Source organism: Acartia tonsa, chromosome 8 (genome assembly GCF_053477335.1).
Source record: "Acartia tonsa isolate MP-2025a chromosome 8, ASM5347733v1, whole genome shotgun sequence".
NCBI lineage: Eukaryota > Metazoa > Arthropoda > Copepoda > Calanoida > Acartiidae > Acartia > Acartia tonsa.
This window is the reverse complement of record NC_137267.1, coordinates 52,042,868-52,066,391: the sequence shown is the minus strand read 5'-3', so window position 1 is coordinate 52,066,391 and position 23,524 is coordinate 52,042,868. Positions and strand designations below refer to the sequence as shown.

The window sequence follows — 23,524 nt, the reverse complement described above, 5'->3', positions numbered from 1 at the left end:
AACCCACTATTTTAATTTTAGTTTTAAGAAGAAAAATTTTTTTTTGAGGGGGGGAGTATTTTTAATTTTTTGGGGGGGTTGGGGGTGGCCCACTCCCCAAGAAAATAGTTATAAACCTTCCCGGGACCTATGAGAAGCTACTCTGTAAAGGAGAACCCGATCGGTTCAGCGGTTAGCGAGATCCTTCGCTACAAACAAACAAACAGACAAACAGACACACAGCAAACAAACAGACAGACAAACATCGTTCTACTTTGTATTATAGATTAATACTTGCAGGTGACTAAAATAACGATACGAGATTGACGAAAAATTTTCCCCTGTAAATATATCCACGTATGCATAATATTATAGTAGAATAAGAAAAATAATTTACAAAAAAGGGTGGTAAAATATTTTTTTTCAGATGCCCTATCATCTTTTCCGTTTCTTTGTTTCTATAAAAGCTTTGTATACAAGTAAACAAGGGCGTATCCAAAAGGAAGTATTCAAGAATAGGTTGGGGTGGAAAGTGAATATAAGTTCATTTTCATGACATTCGAGTATTCAAGTATTTTTTTTGTTGGGGGGGGGGGGGTAATATTTTAATTCATTTAGTGGGGGGGAAGGGGTAATTATTTACTAAGTATATTTGCGATTACTTTTATTTAATGAAATCTTCCAATTTTTAACATGTACAAAACGGCCTGCTTAATTGCTTCAAGATCCATGTCAGATCTATATAGGAAATAAATGTCTATAAACGAGCTCAAGTTTTCCAAGGAATATATGATTAAAACTCATAGTGCTCCAATAATCCATAATAAACTCTCATTGCCCAGAACGATAAGACCCATTATTTTACTTTATTAAAAATAAATTCATTTTTTTCATTTCATGTTGCTATTTACCTTATATTGATGTATTTAATTTCTAATCATAAAAAAGAAAATTTAAATTTATAATATGATAAATTTAAGAAAACTATGTTTTAAAAGAATTCGATTGTGGCGACATTTTGTGTGTTCAAATATTAAACTAAAATTGTAATCATCATCATTAACCCTTTGGTGATGGTAATGTAAAGAAAAAAATATAATTTAAAAAAATCTTTTAAAAATCATTTAAATTATTAAATATTTACTTTCTTTTAGATAGTAATGCCGGGTGAGGAAAATAGATTTATTGAGAAATAGATATGCATATAGAAAACTAGCCAATAGGGAGATAATTATATCGAGCCAACTCTAGTTATATTATATAGACAAGAACGTTAATTTTTTTATTTGAGGGGGGGGGGGAAATTCAAGACTGTCCACGTATATCTAAGAAACCACTGGAACGATAGGTCTATTTAGTTTCTCTTTCCCTTCAGGGATCTAAAGGGATAAGACATTGGCCGATAAACTGATTTACATCCCCAATGAGGATTCACAAAATTACGTTTAGTACTTTCAACCTAATGAACCAATCAATCAAAATTTAATGATAGTCCCCAAAGTTGGTTAGCCATCGAATAAGAAAAAGTTTTTATAAAACTTTGGGGACTAGTGTACAGCCTCTAAAAGTGAATAGGACAATAATGGATTGATTTGATATACAATCTTAAAAATAATATACAATTTTACCCATTCTGTAGATTAAAAATATTGGTTGAAGAGTTTGAACACTAATAGTTTGTAAACAATCAATCAAAATTCAACAAAAGTAACCCATGTTTTTGAGCCAACTTATAAGAAAACTTTGGGTACCAGTATAATTTACAGTCCAATATCCACTCCCCACCTTAAAAATCGCCTTATTATACACTATGCGCCCTTACTGTAAAGTATGAATATAAATAGACATTATGATGGACAGTAATAAAATGCCGTTTTTCGAAGTCGTGCGCAGTCATACGCAATGTTGGAAGGCAGACGCAAATATCAAATCTCAGTTTTCGCAATATCAAAGGAATTAGATAATCTTGCAACCATCACTTTTGTGTTATGGAGAAAATAAGTAATCAGTTCGCTAAAACTGAGATCTAAAATTCACTTCCAACATTGCGTATGACTTCGAGAAACGGCATTTGATTACTGTCCATCAAACATTATATTATATTGTCTCAAAATAAACAAATATTTATGTATTACAATATTAGTTCTTTGTATTACATATTTTAGCTTTTCTTAAAGACAAAATCTTCTACAATATTATAATTCTGTTTAACAAGGATGACAACATCCATAAAATCAAAAGGAAGGACAAACGAACAAATAAACTTGTATAGTGTAGGATCTTTATGAACAGGACATACTTTTTTTTAGATATAAAGATGCCTTGCTTATAATATTGTACATAGTTGTCCTAGGAATCATTTTTCCAAAAATCAGATGAATTTGATAACTAAAAAGATATGCTTTTATTTGAATATACTTTTAAAGTCTATACATCTAACAGGCTCATTTATTAAGAAAAATATAAGATTTTTAAGGCACATTTTGTTAAAAACCATGAAATAAACCATGCAATATATTTTCCAATATAAAGATCCCTAATTCAATTAAGAAAATGAGATATCGATTATTAACTCCTATGAATGATTAGTGTCTTAAAAAAAGCACACTGTATTACTAAAACTATTGCTGTATATTTGTTTTTAATGTTTCTGATGTATCATTTGTATCATATCAAGGGATGAGACAATGGCGGATAAATTGATGTACATCCCCAATGATGATTCACAAATTTACCCCTTCTGTAGATTTGAATTACTGGTTGATACGTTCAACCTTTCAACTTAGTGAACTAACCAATTAAAATTCATTAAAGCCCACGAATAAAAAAATTATTAGAATACTTTGGGGAATAGTGTAATAAACAGTCTTTATACAAATAATGTTTACTGTATTGGTAATCAAGATGTAAGGGGACATTGGGCTGTTTATTACACTAGTCCCCAAAGGTTTATATTAACATTATCTTATTCGTTGGCTTTTCGGGACTTTTATTGAATTTTGATTGGTTGATTTATTAAGTTGAGTGTCAAACTTTCAACCATTAATTCTAATATGCAGAAGGGTTAATTTTTGGTATCATCATTGGGAATGTACATCAATTTATCGGCCATTGTCTTTTCCCTTTAGATCCCAGAGTGATATTCATTTTATTGTAGGTCAAGCATGTCTATTAATGATCTGTAATAACACATTTCCCCAACCAATACTTAATTGTTTTTATATTTTTACAAAACAACAAGATAACAGTTTATAATAAGAGCTTATTCTGGCTGATATTAATAATCATTTTTAAAAGCGAAGCTTTTCTATAATTAGGGTCGGTCCGTCTGTACGTCCGTACGTCCGTAACGGATAGCTTTTTTCGTTAATGTTAGAATTGTCCCATCGATTTCAAACTTTGCATAGTGATTCCTTTAGTAGTTTTTTAAAAAATTTTTAACAACTAATTTTTATATGATCTAATCATTCGATTGGTTTGATTTTTGGTTTACTGATTCCTGGGACAACAAAGTATAATGTTATAGGCGAAGCAACTCTATAATCAAGTCCTAAAAATGTAAGTATGTCCATAAACATTATCCTTTATCAAGCAGTTTTTCAACAAATTTACTTACAATTTTGCTTTGACCTTTATACATTTATATTCTGATTATTCAGTTCTGACACTATACAAGTGTTAATGTCCGTTTGTCCTAACGTTTCAGTGCTTCGCTTTTATGGATGTTGTCATCCTTGTTTTTATAGAAAACAGTAGTAGGACTTGCCAAAATGAATGAATTAAACAATATTTTATTAAATTTGCAGCTGTTTATAGAGCCTATAAAAATGACGTGATACAATACAAATTACCAATGGGAGGCCAGTATACATTTAAATTGACTAACGATAGAACCGTATTACGTCATTTTTTATAGGCACTATAAAAAGCGTTATTAAAATATTTAAAAAGATAGTAAAACGGTTTAACAATAGTTCTTTTCTTCTTCTATGATAAAGTTAATTTCTAATGGTTCTACTTTTTATTGCCATAACTTTAACATATATTCTTTTTTAATATTTTTATTGAGTCAACTGTAGATTGTAGTTTTTAGCATGTTTGTATTTTACCCAATTGTTTATCTATTCAAGCGAATAAATGATGAATACTCTTTAGTAGTAGATCAGTAGTTTTATAGAACTGGATGAAACCCTCCAGATATGTTCGAAATGTCTAAGTATACAGGGGTCTTAAGGGACAAGACAATGGAATTTATATTAGTATACATCCCCAATGATGACACACAAACTTGCCTCTTTGTAGATTACAATTAGTGGTTAAAACGTTTGGACACTCAAATAAACGAACAAACCAACAAAAAATTCAATTAATTATAGTTTCCAAAGTCAACGAATGAGAAATCATTTCTATAAAACTTTGGGGACTTTTGTATTAAACAGCCCATTGCCCACTCTCTCTCTCTCTGGGTTGGAACCATATAGAAATGTTAGAAATACCTACGTAATCTTATTCTCTAACCGATTAATATCCACTGGATTAGTACCGGTTATCAGCCATGTTGAAAAATCATGCATAGCCTCGTATTACAGACAATTTTTTTTATTATTGAAATAAAAATCTTAAAATTAATACTATTTTGTTAGCCCAGGCCTTCGGCTCTTCGGGGCTAAAAAAATATTAAATCTTATAATTTTTCATTTTAATATCTGCATAAAGCTGTCTATAATACGATGCGATAAATAACCATTTACCATGAAAAAGAGTTGATCTGTCTGTTATCCTAAAAAAAGAGTTTTAAGCATTCTTAGAAACTCTATTTATAAAGATGTTGTTTTATGCTTGTCACAATGATGTTGGTATATTAGCAGGAAGGGAGAGGACATTGGGCTCAGGATTACACTAGTCCCCAAAGTTTTATGATAACATTTTCTTATTTGTTATCGGAACAACTTTGGGGACTTTTGTTGATGTTTTAACGGTTGATTTTCAAACGTTTCAATCACCAATTTTATGCTACAGAAGGGGTAATTTTGAGTATCATCATTTAGGATGTATATCAATTTATCGGCCATTGTCTTATCCCTTTAGATTCCTGCTTTGATGTTAGTATGTTAACTAATCTATCCTATAACTAGGGCATGTCCATTCATTAATTATAATGGATATACAATATTTGTGGATATTATGACAGGGGAAAAATTTTCGCCAATTCAGCTTGCTAATATGGACATCACTTATTGGTCAGTTCGTTTATCCAGTAGGAGGGGAGGGAATGTGGTAAAGGGGGTGGAATCGCTATTTTAGCCTGCTGCGAGTATTACTTTATCAAAGTACATGGAAATCTGGTGTTACATCCATGTAACAATTACTCTTGGAAAATTTTAACTGCAAAAAAATAGGGCCAATTGTGAAAAAATTATATTATTTAAAATAAAATAATCATATGACATTCAGAGATCTTTTATTCAACATAAATATGTAAACAAAAAACATTCTCTGCCTTATTTGCAAGGAGGGAGGGAGGGGCCATTGGACTGTTTATTGCACTAGTCTCCAAGTTTAATAATAATATTTTCGTATTTGTTGTCTTTACAACTTTTGAGACCTTTGTTAGATTTTGATTGGTTGGCTAGTATGTTGAGTGTCCAAACGTTTTAACCACTTATTGTAATATACAGCATGGGTTATTTTGTAATTTACCGGCTATTATCTTATCCCTCTAGATTCTGCCTTATTTGTTTAAACCCAGAACCACTTCATTATGCAATCTACATTTTCCTAGATATTTTGTCTATGGTAGTCCATAAGTGTACAGCTTTACAGTACATTGTTTCTATTTGTTAAAGCAACACGTATGATAAAAGAAAAAGATTCTTTTTAAAGTAAAATGCTTATATTTCAATCAAAATCTATATTTTTGTATTTTTTACCGATCCACTTCATTATGCAAATCAAAAGAAAATCGATGGGAAAACGTTTGTTTTGCCCTTTTCTCCACGTTTAAAAACTAATTCTGATAAAATAACATTTTTTTAAGGGATTTATGCATTAATTATAATGAAAAACAGTTTAAGGTAGATTTTAATGATTTTTCTAAATAAGAAATAATTGAAAAAAAGAAATTCTATCCCTATCACTTTAGAGGACAGCTGCCGACCCGAAGTCTTATGGATGAAGCTAAATACATGTTAAAAATAAAAATTAGCATGAAAAGTATACAAAAATGTTTTTTGATGTGTTAAAAAAAATCCATTTTAAAATCTTGATTTTGAGGATGATGGCCTTTAAGATGCTCTTACTGGTGGTGATGGTGAGCTAAATGTTATCAAAGTGCATGCCCATGATGAAAACTTATATATTGAACTATGGTTTAATTTTTGTAGTCATAGCAGCCTCCAGCCAAGCAATATTAAAAAAGAAAAAAATTGCAATTTTAATTACTAAAATTCATAAAGTAAATAATGTAGTTTTTAGATAATGGTTATATTTCATGTCGAGAGGCTCCACTGGAGGCTGCTATGACTACAAAAAATGGTACATAGGTTAATAGACAAGTTGTTGTAATGGTCATGTACTTAGATAACATTTAGCTCACCTTCACCACCAGTAAGAGCATCTTAAAGGCCATCATCCTCAAAATCAAGATTTTAAAATGGATTTTTTTAACACATCAGAAAACATTTTTGTATTCTTTTCAGGGTAATTTTTATCTTTAACATGTATTTAGCTTCATCCATAAGACTGGGGGTCGGCAGCTGTCCTCTAAAGTGATAGGGGTAGAATTTCTTTTTTTCAATTATTTCTTATTTAGAAAAATCATTAAAATCTACATTAAACTGTTTTTCATTATAATTAATGCATGAATCCCTTAAAAAATTTTTATTTTATCAGAATCATTCTTTAAAAGTGGAGAAAAGTGCAAAACAAACGTTTTCCCATTGATTTTCTTTTGATTTGCATAATGAAGTGGATCGGTAAAAAATAAAAAAATATTGATTTTGATTGAAATATAAGCATTTTACTTTAAAAAGAATCTTTTTCTTTTATCATACGTGTTGCTTTAACAAATAGAAACAATGTACTGTAAAGCTGTACACTTATGGACTACCGTAGACAAAATATCCAGGAAAATGTAGATTGCATAATGAAGTGGTTCTGGGTTTATTTTATGTCTAGAAGCTGGCACAAATATTATTAGATGCTAAGCGTCTCTATATATGTTATCCTTCCTTTATATGTCATGCAACTGTAGGATTTTGGTAAAATATATATAAAATTCCTTTTTTCTAAAGTCGTATTCTTTTCCACTAATTAATAAAAAAAATCATTCTTTCATTATTTTTAACCCCTTTCCTCCTGCAGGTTTTTTATCCCCCCCCCCCTGAATTACCCCACAAACCATATCTCCCCCCCCCCCCCACTAATAAAAATTGAAAATTAAAAGATTAATTCCTATGTATATTTTTGTTCTTTTTTGCATCTTTGTACAAAAATATATCTATAAGCCCATAGTCTGGAAAAATAAACTTATAGTTATACATGCTACCAACGAAACTTATTTTCATATTTCTATACATCTTTTTAAGGTATTTTAAGGTCTTTAAAGTGAACACTTTTGTATTGCACCGAAGCATCTAAATGAATTATGTGGCCTAAAGGCAATAAAAAGTTATCCACGTATATCCCATAGAAGTTACTTTTTGTTTCTTATTTAAAATATTTTTTTATAAATAAATTTAATAGATTTAGTTTAGCTTAATATTATTCAGTATGACTCTTTGTTTGCAAATACTTCCCAATTAAATATCGTTTCACTTATTTATCGCATCGTATTATAGACAGTGGATATTAAAATGAAAAATTAAAAGATTAAAGCCAGTTTTGTTAGACCAGAGAGCAGGGGCGTCCAAGCTTTTTATTTTGGGGGGGGTAAAAATTTGTTAGGGGGGGGGTAATTCGTGTTTGGGGGGGGGGTAAAATGGCGCGCGAAGCGCGCCGCAAATTTTTTTTACCCCCCCCAAAATTTTTACCCCGGGAGTAAAATTTGCTTGGGGGGGGGGGGGTAATTACCCCCCCTGAAATCTGTTGGCAGGGGTAAATTTAGTTTACCCCCCCCAAAATTTACCCCCGGGGTAAAATTTTTGGGGGGGGTAATTTAAGTTTTATCCTTATACTAAAGTAACAGGATGTCTGTGTGTCTGTCTGTGTGTCTGTACCGAAGGATCTCGCTAACCGCTGAACCGATCGGGTTCTCCTTCACAGGGTAGCTTCTCATAAGTCCCGGGAAGGTTTATAACTATTTTGGGGGAGGGTACCACCACCCTCCCAAGAGAAATGCAGAAAAATAAAAAAAATTTCAAATTTAGAGGAGACTTCAACGTCAAATAAGGTGGTATCGTACATAAAAAATTAACTTTAACAAACAACAACATTTAAAGTGCCACTAGAAGCCTCTAGGGGCGTAGCCGCTAGTTAAATATATAGTATTAAAAATGCGCGCGAAGCGCGCAACATTTTTTTTTATTAGAGATTTTTTATTTTGGGGGGGGTAAATACCCCCTCCTAAATGGTTGGGGGTGCCTACGGCACCCCTAGGGTAGGGGTAAATTTTGAATGGGGGGGGGGGTAATCGCCCCATTACCCCCCCCCCTTGGACGCCTATGCCAGAGAGACCGAAGACACAGGCTGACAAAACCGGTGTTAATTTTATGATGTTTACTTTGATATTCAAAGAAAATTGTTTATAATTAGATGCTGGTTCTGATCCAGCGGATATTAATCGGTTTCAAAGCCAAATTGGAAAACATTTTAATGAGGATAGAATTATTCTCCCCTTAGTTTTAAGTTCACATAGGTTCATTTGAAAACTTGAACAATTTTAAAACTTAGTCTCAAAATAACAGATTTATAAGATTAGAATGTTAAGAAGGTGTCATTATGTTTAGTTTTGTCTATGTAATTGAAAATTAAACATTGTGTAAAATCTAGTAAAAAAAAAGTAAAAAAAGTTATCTTTTTTTTAGCCAGCTGTGAGCATCACTGTATAAAAGTACATGAAAATCTGCTGCTACATTCAAGTATTGATTTTAATAATGTATTTTTAAAAAAAATGTTTTGCTTTCTTTTTCACTTACACTGTTTCATGGCCATGGAAAAAATGACTTTGCATTTGTATCAGTAAGTAGGTCTAATAACACCCTTTGCTAATTTTAAAATCCAATTAAATCTAATTTTTGAGAAAATTAGATTTGAAAATTTTAAGTTCAATTTTCACCCCCTAAGAGTTACCGAACAATCATGACAAGAAAAGCAAAGATTATTAACCCATTAGTGCCGAGCGCCACTTTTATGGGCCGATCGAGCTGAAAATTTCAGGGAAGCTTTATAATGGTCAAAACGGAATTCCAATTTTTTTGTTTTGCTCTAGTGGCGTGCACAGGAAAGTTGCAAAAAAACCCGGTTCGGCATGGCCATAAATGCACATGGTGTGGGGGGTTTTCTGCTGGCATTGTATGTATATTTCAAATTCAATTATTTAATACCTATATTTGCGACAACTTTTATTCTATAAATTCTTCCAATTTTTAACATCAACAAAAACCCCGCCCCTCTCGGAGAGAATCGAACCCGGTACTCACGGATAAGGAAACCAACATTCTATAATTAAGCTATGAAAGAATCCAATTATCAATGGTGAAAAAAGACATAGTAAACAAAAACTTATTTCTTATAGTATACTTTAAAATTTCATGGATTTTCATGTCTGTCATTTTGGCTCAGGGGTAGAGGTGAGGTTCCAGTTGGAAGGTTGTGTGTTCGAATCTACCCAACCTCAAAATATAATTTTCAATGTCTGAGATAACAAATAATATTTGGTAAAAGTAATAATATTTTTTAAAACTACATTATACAGTTAGGGAGTTGAATCCATTTTTATAGAAGCAGAAACATAATCTATGATTATGGTTTGGACCCTCTAAAACTATAATCTACCCTTCCACTTTCCCCTCTCTTGGTGAAGATATCTTCAACACCGATACGATTTTTGAAATGTAAGATTCCACTTTTGCCTCTCTTGGTGAAGATATCTTCAACGCTGATACGATTTTTGAAATGTAAGATTCCACTTTCAATAGAGGTGAAACTGGAATCATGGTTTACATTTTTAATATCAATGTTTCTGTAATCTTCCATTACTTTTTTAACATCGACATAATAGAAATGTACCATACTATTTTAAAATTATGTCAATTGTGAAAAAAGCATAGATTTTATATATGATTTAAACATTGTTGTATATTCTTAACTAAAAAAATAAAACATACAAAGAGCGTATATAAAAGATATTTTGTTTATTTAAAAAAAAATACTTTAAAAAGGGTATCAAATGAGTATTCAAAATTATTTTAAGAAAGTCGTTTATTAATTAATTCAATTGTATATATTTGTAATTTTTTTGTTCAATTTATTTCATCTTAATATTTCCCTAGTAATCTCTCACCGTGTAAGTAAGCACTAAGAGGTTAATTGCTTATTTAATTGTGAATTTTTGTGGTAAATTACTGATCAATTACTGAACAATTTGGTCTACCTTTTTATATGTTTCATTATTATTTGGCCACAATGCTTTTTTGACCAACGATACTCAAATGGTTCCTTTACAAGCCCAATCAATCAGTTTTAGGATATCTTTATATTTCAAGGAAAATACCAAAAAAGGCAAATTTGGGTGTTTCTTTGGTAATTTCCTCTTAGGACTTTTTTATCAAAATATTATTATGTTTGACAGGAAGGAAGGGAGGGGTGGGAGGGAGGGTAAGTGGAGACATAAGCCTCATTAGTCTAGCATAGCAACCGATGAACAGAATCACAGTTCTTCGCCACAAGCAACAGGCTTATTTATATAAAACTCCAACCAATGAGAGTCACACTCTCATTGGTTGAAGTGGATGGAGCGCGTGGAAGGAGTGTGAGAGGGCAGAGACAAGGGATGAGAAAGGCAGAGAGTAGGGCACATATAGCACATATAAATATTAATGAAGCACAGTTACGCTGTAAAGTTTACTGACACTTTCGCCGAGAAGTTTACCAACACATTTGCCGTGATGCCCGGACCATGCTTCCAACAGTATGAATCAAGTCCTATTTAGGACATAAAAATATTTTCAAAATTGAGAAGTTCCCCTGACAACAAACATCTCTTGCCGCAGCGCTTGGCTCCCTGGCCTATAGCCTAACCTAACCTAAAATAGTTTTTTAATATTTTGAAAATTTGAGTACCCCCAACAACGAACATCTCTGGCTGCAGTGCTCGGCTCCCTAGCCTATAACCTAACCTAACCTAAAATAGTTTTTTGAAATTTTGAAAATTTGAGTACCCCCCCGACAACGAACATCTCTGGCCACAGCACTCGAAATTTAAACTTTTTCCGCCTCCCCTTTTTCTTTCCCTTCACACTCAATCCCCCCTACTATTACCCTTGCCTCTGTATGTCTGGACAGGGCAAGGAAGGAAAGTTTAAAGAAAAGTATAGTTCACCAAGACTTTGCCTTAGATTGAATTCAGACTCTGTCGGAAGGGGGGGGGGGGGGTGCCCAAATTTTCAAAATTGATAAAAAAAATTCCTAAGAGGATAATGCCGTTTCCTTTTATATGCACTGATACCAAAAAATCAACAAAAAAATACTTTTTTTTACTTTTCTCTCAGAAATAATAATTAGCTCAAAAAGTAAAATAAAATCATGCATGGTATATTTATCTTTTCTTAGGCAAAGATTATTTTAAATGTGCATTTATTTCAAACCAATGAAAATTCAAACTGAGGTACAAAATAAAATCCAGAAATTTTGCCTATCTATTTTGGCTTTCATTGTAGGTGGATTGAATTTATGTAAAGGTAATTCTTATCTCAGGATTCTTTAAAACTGTAAAAGTAGATTTGAATATATTTCATATAGCTTAATAAATTAGATTCAAAGGCCTTATAGATTTAATTAACTTTGGGATAATGGTAAAGGACAATGAAATATAAATTATCCTTGCCAAACTTTTTCATTTTTATGTAAAAAGGTATGATAACCAATCTGCCATTGTCCTATCACTCTCAGATAAAGTTTAACTTTGGCCTATGTTATATGTTATAACACATACTTAAGACTTAAAACTTAATGTAATGAAAAGCTTTCACTTAAGCAAAGCTAACAAATAAAAGAATGAAACATATCAGGGATCTAAAGAAATAAGACAATGGCTGATAAATTAATGCACATCCATAATGATGACGCACTAAATAACCCCTTATGTAGATTAAAATTAGTGGTTCAAACGTTTATAAACACATTTAGTCAAGCAATCAAAGCCAACGAATAAGAAAACGTTATTGTAAAACTTTGTGTACTATTGTAATAAGCAGTCAATTGGCTCCTCGCTCTCTGGAGTAAGAAAGAATAAACTGTGATGGTAATCTACAATTCACTTTTCTGCCTGTCCGTCATTCTGTCCATGATTTTTTATGATTTTCCAGTATGGCTACGAAACCAATTATTGTCCGCTGGAACAGACCCGTCTAATCCATACCTGAAACCATGTATTGTATTGTATTATAGACATTTTTCTACAAATAGTAAAGTAAAAAGTTGTAATATGAACACCAGTTTTGTTAGACTGGGCCTTCGCCCCTTCGGGACTAACAAAACTGGAAAAACAGATGCAATAAACAACTAATCTTGGCTGTTTAGTTTTGACAATGCCAGTTTTCATCAACCAATTAAGATTAAAAAAAAGTAAACAAATTTATAAATCCAACAAATGTTTATAAAACTTTGGGTACTACTGAAATTTAAACCCTCCCTTATTTTGCTGAGAGTAAACATATTAAAAAGACATAGTTATAGAAACCTGCAAACCATAAGAGTGATTTTTTTAGACATACAGAATTCTACCAACCCTTTTTGTAGAAAACGTTGCTTAGAAGCATTAACATTTTGTATGTATCTTATCAATTTATATTGTTACTAGCGGCTACGCCCCTAGAGGCCTCTAGTGGCACTTTAATTGTTTTTATTTATATTCAAAATATAGCTATTTAACGTTTGACGTTTATTTTTCGTTGAACTCTCTTTCTAAAATCGATAAATTTAAAAAAAAATTAATTTCTCTAGGGAGGGTGGTGGTACCCTCCCCCAAAATCCTTCAGTACAAACACACAGACACACAAACATCCTGTTACTTTATTATAAGGATAACTCTTAATATAAAAAGCTTCGTCAAATGTTTTAAATGGACGTTCAGGACTTTCTGATAACGATTACAGGGTGCTTATTTAATTTTTCGTCCATTTTTCCCTCCCTGTAGACAACTTTTATTGTACCCAGGGAGGTAGGGAACATTGGACTGAAATTACCTTCTTAGCTGGTCCAAAACCTCTAGGTACTTTAATTCAAGTTTATCGCCACCAGGGATCTAAAGGGATAAGACAATAGACGATAAGTGGATGTACATTCCCAAAAATAACCCTATTGTAATTTGCCATCAGTGGTTGAAACGTTTCGACACTATACTAAATAAACTAACCAATTAAAATTCAGTAAAAGTCCCCAAAGATGTTAAGCAAACAAAAATGAAAACGTTATTATAAAACTTTGGGAACTAGCAGAGAGAGAGGTGGACAATGGACTGTTTATTATACTAGTCCCCAAAGTTTTATGATAACGTTTTCTTATTAGCTGGCTTAACAACTTTGGGGACTTTTATTGGATTTTGAATGGTTAGGTTATTAAGTGCTAGCGGCTTCGCCCCTAGCCTCTAGGGGCTTGGCTGATGAGGTAATTTTTAAAAAAAATATAAAAAAATAATAATAAACAAAAAAATTCTGGTGCTGCGCTCATAATTTATGGGCAACACCAGAATTTTTTTTGGGGGGGGGGAATTTTCATTTTTTGGGGGGTTGAGATTGTCCCACCCCCCAAGAAAATAGCTTAAAACCACAACAGGACCAAAAGGTAAATACCCTGAAGAGTAGAATCCAATCGGTTCAGTTGTTACCAAGATCTTAAGGGACAGACGGATTGACGCCGACGGACAGACAGACAGACAGACATTGTTCTACTTTGTATTATAGATAGTAGTGGTTAAACCAACCAATCAAAATTCAGTAAAAGTTCCTAAAGTTGTTAAGCCAACGAATAAGAAAATTTATGTTTTGAGATTTCTAATAAAAAATTTACTTTAAGATAAACATTTTCTGTAAAAAATTGTTCTAGATTCAAAAATAAGGAAATTACATCCATTTAACCTTTTAATTAACCTTAAAAAATAAAGTTGTTAAATGAAAGGTGAAGTAAGCGAAAAATGACTTTATCTCACTTAAAGTCGGAAATTTATTATTTAACAGGGAACATGCACAATTTTTTTTGCCATCTAACTCTTATAGGAGCCGAGATGATATGTGGGGGGGGGGGGGGCATTGAACGACTAAGGTCTGGAAATGGGCCTGATTGCTAAGTGTTAGCAACCTTTATTTTTAGGTCCTTTTTTTTCTTAAAAACTTCAAACTAATAAAAATATAAAAAAAAACTATCTAATATGTACCATTTCTACTATGTCGATTTAAATATATGATATGTTATCTTGAATGTATCATTACAGTTTTGTCTCTATTGAAAGTAGAATGATACATTACTATTATGTCGATATAAATAAGGAAATCAATGTTTATGAATACGCTGATATGTTAACATGAATGTATGATTTCAGTTTCGCCTATATTGAAAGTGGAATCTTACATTTCAAAAATCGTATCGGCGTTGAAGATATCTTCACCAAGAGAGGGGAAAGTGGAAGGGTAGATTACAGTTTTATAGGGTCCAAACCATAATCATAGATTATGTTTCTGCTTCTATAAAAATGGATTCAACTCCCTAACTGTTATAACAACATTCACTTAAAATATAAAAAAGCTTTTTTATAATTTGCTTAGAGAGTAGATATCATGACAATTGATAAAATAGTAAAACTTTAACATTGGAGGAGTTGAACCTGCAATCTTCCTATCCATACCCTAGCGCGATAACCCCTACACTAAAGAAGACTAGAAATTATGCAAGAAAATTTAGGTATAGAATACAATAACCTCTCTCCTGTACTCTGCACATAATTTTTCAGTATGGCTGAGAACCGGTTATAATCCAACGAACATAAATCGGTTTCGAAGCACTACTGTTATATGTTATTTTTAAAGGAAGAACAACTTGATGTCTATTATCCCATAATCAAATAATAATTTTTCCTGCACGGTCTAGATCCTGCAACCATTGTAATACAACACTTTGACGCTAACCACAAGACTAAAAAAGAAAAGAATTTTTCCAAAAAACGTTGACTAACCAGTTATGCATTGTATTATAAACAGCTTTTCACGGAGATAAATATGTACAATTACAAGATCAAAGCCAGTTAAATTAGTCACGAAATGCCAAAGGCAAGGGCTCAAAAATTGGTTTTAATTTATTCTTAGGAGGGTGGTGGAACCCTCACTCAAAATAGTTACAAACCTTCCCAGGAACTATGATAAGCTAACCTGTAAAGGAGAACTATATTATTTCAGTAGTTAGTGAGATTCTTTGGTACAAATAAATAAACAGAGAGCCAAACAAACATCCTGCTACTTTATTATATGGATGATAGCTACAATCTTTTAAGTTACTTGCCGGGATTTGAACTGGAATTCTTAGATAAGTTACATAAAAATTTGCCCCAAGACTACAGCGGCACAATTAATTTAATGTGATTTTTATATAAGTATAGCGAAAAAAGACAACATAATCATTTTCATAACATTTCTCTCTCTAATCAAAAAGAATATTAGCTGACACGGAGTTAAAACCTTCCAACTAGCACGATAACCTCTAAAAGAAGAATAGGTATAAAACAGTAAAATTTAAGTCAATGAGCTATGAAAACAACCGAACATTCTTGGTGAAAAAGACAAAGTAGACAACATTTTCAACACTCATTGTTTAAATTCACCATTTATAGTAATCTACTCTGTAGCTCAGTGGATAAGTTCAACTTATAGTTATAATCCCAGCAGTCTGAAGCATATCGGATCAAAACCACCTCAGTGAACAAAAATATTATTTTTTAACATTGATAACATTGTAAGTAAAAAAAAATAAAACCAATTTTAAAAAGTCACTTAAAATCTTGGAAAAAGCAATTAAAAAAAGAGAGAGAGAGAGAGAGAGAGAGAAAAAATTTCAGAAAATAAAAAAAATAAATATTTTTGTTCTTTGACCGCGGAGATTTGAACACGCGACCTACAGATAAAGTAAAATCTAAAAGAAAAATTATACTGAAACTCTACCACAGAGCTACGTCGGTGCTTAAATGTAAGGAGAAAATAGACATATTTAATCCCAAGAAACACAAATTTTTTGAAGATTTCCACAGATATAAAAATGTACAGAAGTAAGATTAAAAATGATATTTTTTGCACCGATGTCAACATAAACTGAATAGAATATGATCCCAAATAATTTATCAGTATGACTGATATCCGCTTCTTATCCACCAGAAGCGATACTAGAAAAAGAAGAACTCAATTAAATTAATATTAAAACATAGTAGACAATATTTTAATTATATAGTCATTGTTTACAATTAGACCAATTTTCAAAATAATATTTGGTGGTGCCAATAGCCCTGTGGTTAAACACCAGTAACGTAAGATCTAGAGTTCCGGTTCAAACCTCCAATCTTTCATCAAATTTTTGGGGGAGTTGTGATTTTATTGGGTGGGGTGGAGGGGGGGGGGGAAGGCCAATTAACCTCCATTTTTAATTTAAGTTTTTAATTTTGGGGTGGATTGTAATTTTTTTCTAACGTGATTTTTTTGGCAGTGTGATAATACCCTCCCCCAAAATAGTTATAAACCTTCCGAGGGCCCATAAGAAACTATCCTGTATAAGAGCACCATATCGGTTTAGTGGTTAGCAAGATTCTTTTGGTACCAACAGATAGACAAACAAATGGACATCATATTTTACTTACTGATGTAAGAATAGGACAGATTTTCTACTAAAACAATTTAGTTCTAATAGTTCTTTGGTACAGTGACTGCAGAGAACCATCTATCATCCAGGTTCTAATCCCCTAATTGTTTTTTGGGGGAAGGGTGATTTTAGTTATTTTTTGGTGGGAAAAGAGAGGGGAGGTCAAGCAACCACCAGTTATAATTTTAGTTTTTTTTTAAAAATTCAAAAATTTGGATTTAAAAGAAGAATTAAATCAGTTCAGTTGTTATCGAATTCTTAATCTACAATCAAAATAACCCTTCATACTTACTACAAGGTTTTAAAAATATTCGTTTTCAATACTTGGAGGAATAGAACCGATAACCTTTCTAACACGAGACTGCCGCTCTAAGCCCTAGACAGTAGGTATAAAGATATGTTAGATGAAAATTTAGGTGATAATAATAAAAATAAAGTAAGTTTTGCTAGAGCAAATCTCCTCTAACTTTTTTACACCTTATATTATTATTCAACCTTTATTTTATATCTTTTTTTTCTTGAAAGAAATATTACAAGACTGTCGCACTAGCCCCTAGACTAAAGGTGAAGAGAAATTCAGGAACTTATTTAAATCAACTAATTATAATATAACAATCTATTTAACAGAGAAATAGGAATTTCTACAATACCCCCTCTCATTCCCTCTCTTTCTCTCTCTCTCTCTCTCTCTCTCTCTCTCTCTCTCTCTCTCATGCTGTATTAATCACGGAGGTTTAGTGGGCATAATTTTTGCATAATGGAAATAATAAACAAGGATATTATTACAATGAATTTTTTTGTGTAAAATCTTATATATTGTAAAACCAAAAGAAAGTAAATAAAACATTGAATAAATCTAGCCAATCGCGTGATAATTTTAGAACGCGGACTCTAATAGTTATATAAGCAGACGCCTTAGCCCTCAAAATCACTCAGCCAATGCAATAGAAGAAGGAATCTTTTAGAATACTGAAATTGTTATAGATTTGTGTTTTGAAAAGAAAAGTTTTATCAGGGAGGGATGAGACATCATAATATAAACTTAAAATCCCACTAATTAATTTTGAATGCTTCGTACACTAAAAAAAATATAGAAATCTTCCTTGAAGGGTAAATAAAATCAGGGGGGTTGCGTGATTTTACATTTAACATTTTGGGAGTTGCGTGATTATCGCAACACAACATTTTGAGTTTTATAACATGTTTCCTTTTTCTAAAAAAAAATTTAAAAAATATAGTAGGATCCCATACCTAATATTTTTTAAAAAGAGAGGCAAAATTATAAATATGTTTTTAAATAAAATAATGAAACTAATAAAGAGACGGAAGAAAAGGGATGATAGAAAGGGACATTAAATCTTTAAAAAATATGAATATTTGTAGTTTGATTTTTTTCTTACTTTCTTAGTCAGAGATAAGACAATGGAAGAAAAAGTTTAATATTAAGGGATAATACAATGAAAGAAAAGATTTAAAAGGCAGTGATAAGACATTGGAAGAAAAGAGTTAATAGTCAGGTATACGACAATGAAAGTAAAGGGTTAATAGTCAGGGATAAATAGCTATTAGTTGGGGATAAGACAATAAAAGAATTGAATTTTTTAGGTGGTGCCTGCACCACGATTTTTCTTGAAAAATTTCAAGAGTAAGATCACCAGAACATTTGAAAATTGCATTAATTGATGATTATGTAAATAACATTGTATTCAAGGATGTATTAATTTGAATTAATATTTGTAATATATACAGTTAGGGAGTTGAATCCATTTTTATAGAAGCAGAAATATAATCTATGATTATGGTTTGGACCCTCTAAAACTGTAATCTACCCTTCCACTTTCCCCTCTCTTGGTGAAGATATCTTAAACGCCGATACGATTTTTGAAATATAAGATTCCACTTTTGTCTCTCTTGTTGAAGATATCTTCACCAAGAGAGGCAAAAGTGGAATCTTAAATTTCAAAAATCGTATCGACGTTGAAGATATCTTCACCAAGAGAGGGGAAAGTGGAATCTTACATTTCAAAAATCGTATCGGCGTTGAAGATATCTTCACCAAGAGAAGGGAAAGTAGAATCTTACATTTCAAAAATCGTATCGCCGTTGAAGATATCTTCACCAAGAGAGGGGAAAGTGGAAAGGTAGATTACAGTTTTAGAGGGTCCAAACCATAATCATAGATTATATTTCTGCTTCTATAAAAATGAATTCAACTCCCTAACTGATATAATAATTGAAATACAAAATAATATTTTGATCCTACAAATAATATATCAGAAGATAGTATAGAAACGCGCAGCCAATAGCGCGCTCATAGCGCGCTCTTGGCTAGTGTTATATATTCAATTATATTCAAAAATTTGATTTTTGGAATACTGATTTATAGGTTAACAAAGTACAAAGTTATAAGCGGAGCATCTCTATAATCGAGTCCGAAACGTAAGTGTGTCCTAAAACCTTTTCCTATATTTAAGCAGTTTTTCAACAAATTAACCTACAATTTTGTTTCGAATTTTATACATTTATATTCTGATTATTCAGTTCTGGCACTCTACAAGTGTTACTGTTCGTTTGTCCTAAGTTTCAGAGCTTCACTTTTATGGATGTTGTCTTCCTTGTTATACATATGACAACGTTTATGTAAGTTTATAGAAGAAAAAACAATTACAATTAATCATAATGCAAAATAGAACATAAAGTCAGTCATAAGTAAATAATTGCGACTTGACACCTCATTTATGACCATTAGTCAAGTTAGAGGATTTACCCAAGCCGCTGTTTGTGTTATCTGATAAGGGAGTAAAAAAAAACCCTTGGAGATATGATTGCAGTTATTTACACTGCATTAAATTAAATGTGACTTAACTGGTGTTTATTATGTGTTTCTATTGGAATTTGTTTGTATATATAGAAATGTAGTTATAAATGTAGTTACCTTGTAGTTATATATGTAGTTATAATGAAATTTTGTAAGTAAAACGATTGTAGAAATAATGAATGTCATTTAAGAGTTCTAAAATGTAAAAAATATGCTGATTTGTGTGTTTAGAAGAAAATTATGCTGATTGTATCATAAATAAAAAAATTTTATTGTGATATTTAGAAGTAAGCTACTCTATATTTAGATGTCTAAATTGTTTGAAGCTGTGATTTATTAGAATGGAATGTGGTGGCATTAAAAGTCGCTTTTTCCTAAATACCCAGTTATTTCGACAAAAAAATGAAAAATGTAATTTTTGAACGCCCAAAGTGAGATGAACACTTTTTAGAACTTTGATACGATCCGTAATTGAAAACTACACAACCTCATGTAATCTATAGGGCTACAAGTAACATACGAAGCTATTATTTCAAATTTAGTGTTTTGGCCGGTTTCGGCTGCCGTAACCGGGTAAAAAAGCCCGTTTGTCGAAGTTTTAAAAAGAACATATAAAAATTGGATGATATATATCAGAAAAAGACCATAAAACTATTGGAGGACACATATAGAGATTACTAGGGTATACTGATTAGGGTGGCTCAAGAATAATAAATCATAAAAAAATATTTAATGGTTGAAAAGTTAAAACCGGGTAATAAAATAAAAACCGAGCCGGGTTTTAAAACTGTCGGGTATTTATGGCCATGCCGAACCGGGTCCTAATAGGGCGTAAAAAAATGATAAGAAAATCATATAAAAAATAATAATTTGAATAAAACGAATTCACAAAAAGATGTACTTGTCAATAAACATTAGATTTCACAAAAAAAATCAGCAACTTAACTATAAAAACAAAAAAGTTATTAACGTTTTGCGAAAGCACCTGTTTTTTTGCGGCAGATCCATATTATCCATATCATAGATCCATATCTGAGACTTCTCTCCGGATGCAATAGATAAAGAACGGAGTAAAGGGGAGGCTCACAAAAGGATGATGAAATTTGAAGACTGGAAACCGTTTTTTTTCCATTTTTCGGAACCGGGTTTTAATACCTGGTTTGTCACTAATGGGTTAATTAAATTTTTTTGACAAATTTGCTTTTATAAAGTTCTTCATAAAAACACTCCTGAAGCGAGTTAATCAATGGCCATTTTTATCAGTTGCTTTGCTAAGATCATGGAAATTCAGCCTTAAATAAATCATATACCGAGTGGTTTTATGAAAGACTTCATAAAAGCAAAGTTGTAAAGAATTGAAAAGTATGAATATTTGTTTTTCTTAACATGGGGATGAAATTTGAACTTGAATTTTCAAACTTAAATTTTTCAAAAATTAGATTTGTAGGATTTTAAAATTTGCAAAGGGTGTTCCTAGACCTACTTACTGATACAATTGCAAAGTCATTTTTGCCTAACACTAAAATAAACTTTTTTCATCTCGCCATGGAATAGTGCTTAATAAGTACAGGGAGGGAGAGGACATTGTTCTGTTTATTACACCAGTCCCCAAAAATGTATAATAATGCTTACTTATTTGTTGGATTAACAATTTTTTGACTTTTATTGGATTTAGATTTGTTGGCCAATTAAGTTGTGAAACGTTTCAACCCCTAATAGTAATTTGCAGATAAAAGTAATTATGTGTATCATCATTGGAGATGTACATCAATTTATCGGCCATTGTCTTATCCCTTTAGATCACTGGTTTACTGTAGAACTTGTAAATGTACAACTCCTTACTTTTGCAAGAGGGTTTTTGATACCCCCCCTAAAACCAAATCATAAAATGACTAAAAGATTTATATGATGTTGGATTCTAAATTTTATTTGGGTTTTGGCTTTCTATTGATTCTGTCATTTAAAGCTTAAAGTTATTGAATAAATTTAGTTAGTTTAAACTGCAGTTAATTACTTAAAAGCTTGAATATGTCTTTATTTTAATAAGAGAAAAGTCAGGAATAAACAGTATTGGCAATCTGTAAACTTTTAAGTAGCGAAGATAGTCTTTTATTAGCTTTGTCTGTCTGTCCGTCAGTGATGCTATGAGATAAATGTGGTGTTCTCGGGCATCCAGCATGTAACTTACCTAGTCGGTCTGATAGTCATGCTATAAAGTAAGAAATAAACCCTTTTTTGTAATGGTTTCGTGATTTTCTATAGATTGATAATCACCTATTATCCTTTTGTGTGACCAGTGGAAATCTGCTCTAAAAGTCACTTTATCCGTTTGTCTATCCATAACTATTGTACTTTGTTACTTATGGAAATTGTCATCCTAGTTTCTACTGTAAATTCCCCGAAGTTTTATGTTAACGATTTTTTATTTGTTGGCTTATCAATTTTGGGGACTTTTGTTGAATTTTAATTAGTTGGTTAATTAAGCTAAGTGTCTTCGCGCTTCAACCAATAATTTTAATCTACAGATGGGGTAATTCTGTGTAGCTTCATTGGGGATGTAAATCCCTTTATCAGCCATTTTCTTATCCCTGTAGATCCCTGAGGTTTCTACAAGCTTCAATTTATTTTTAAATGCATGATACCTTATATGCTACTTGAAAGTGGTGATTATGTGTATAAGAGACTTTTAGACATACTTTGTCTGTATATATTTTAGTTGTAGGTAGATAAAAGTAAAGGTGTAGGTGGAGGGGTTATGTGCTATGTGTAACTCTGCCCACAGGGGCCATGTGGTTGTCTGGATTAAACATCTATACTTATACATTTATTGTAGATAGGGTCTGGTATCTGGAAAAATTATGGTCTAATTGGCATAGACGTCCAAAAAAGGGTGCTATGAATAATTTCAACCCCTTCCCCCTCCCGTAAAAAAGCTATCTTTTAAGTATTTGCTAACATGGCAAAAAACAATTTATGTCCTCCATTTACATAAAAAAATAGTTATTTATCGCATAGTATTTTAGACAGGTTTCCGCGATTATTAAAATGAAAAGGTTGAGGGGGTAATCTAGTAAACTTTTAAAATTTTGAGGGGGGTAAACAGGGATAAACAACCCTTAGCCCCATTAACAAATCTATAGTTTAGATGTATATAAAACAACTATCTTCCTTCCTTTTTCAAAGACCTTCTTTGTCTGCTTCTAAATTATTTTCTGCTACTTGGCTGTGTTAATATAGGCGACACCATTGGTTGATTTTCAATGACCCAATAGAAAGGTTGCACATGCACAAAGTGGTTGCGTTGGGGAGAAACAGTTATTTAACCCTTTCTCCCTCTAGTGTTTTACTCTAATGCCCCATTCTCTGGACGTCTAAGCTCATCTATATTAAAAACAACTTACCCCAATCTTATTGATGCCAGCAAAAGTGTTGGTGGACCCAGAATTATTTCTCATGTGAACCAACTGAGCGGGACCCTGCTCCAAGCACAGAATATCTGTACAGGATGATTATAGTCCAGTAAGTTTCAAATTCATATTTTTTGGAATTATTTATGCAAAGTTTTACACTCAAAGACATATCAACTGCTAATAATGCATAAAAGAAAGAATCTGGGCTCATGTTAAGAAAACGATGTTTTTCCGAAAAGGTGAATATATTACCTTTCAAAGATTT

General features: G+C 32.0%; 1 protein-coding gene across 1 annotated transcript in view; it reads right to left on the bottom strand.

Moving 5' to 3' along the window:
- Nucleotides 1–23,367, bottom strand: part of LOC145325707 (uncharacterized) — a 28,231-nt gene extending 4,864 nt beyond the window's left edge. The window contains exon 1 of the mRNA XM_080168661.1: nt 23,251–23,367. Within this exon, the coding sequence (XP_080024787.1) occupies nt 23,251–23,304 (54 nt within the window). The 5' untranslated portion in view covers nt 23,305–23,367. The remainder of the gene's footprint in view (nt 1–23,250) is intronic.
- Between the last annotated feature and the right edge of the window lie 157 nt (nt 23,368–23,524).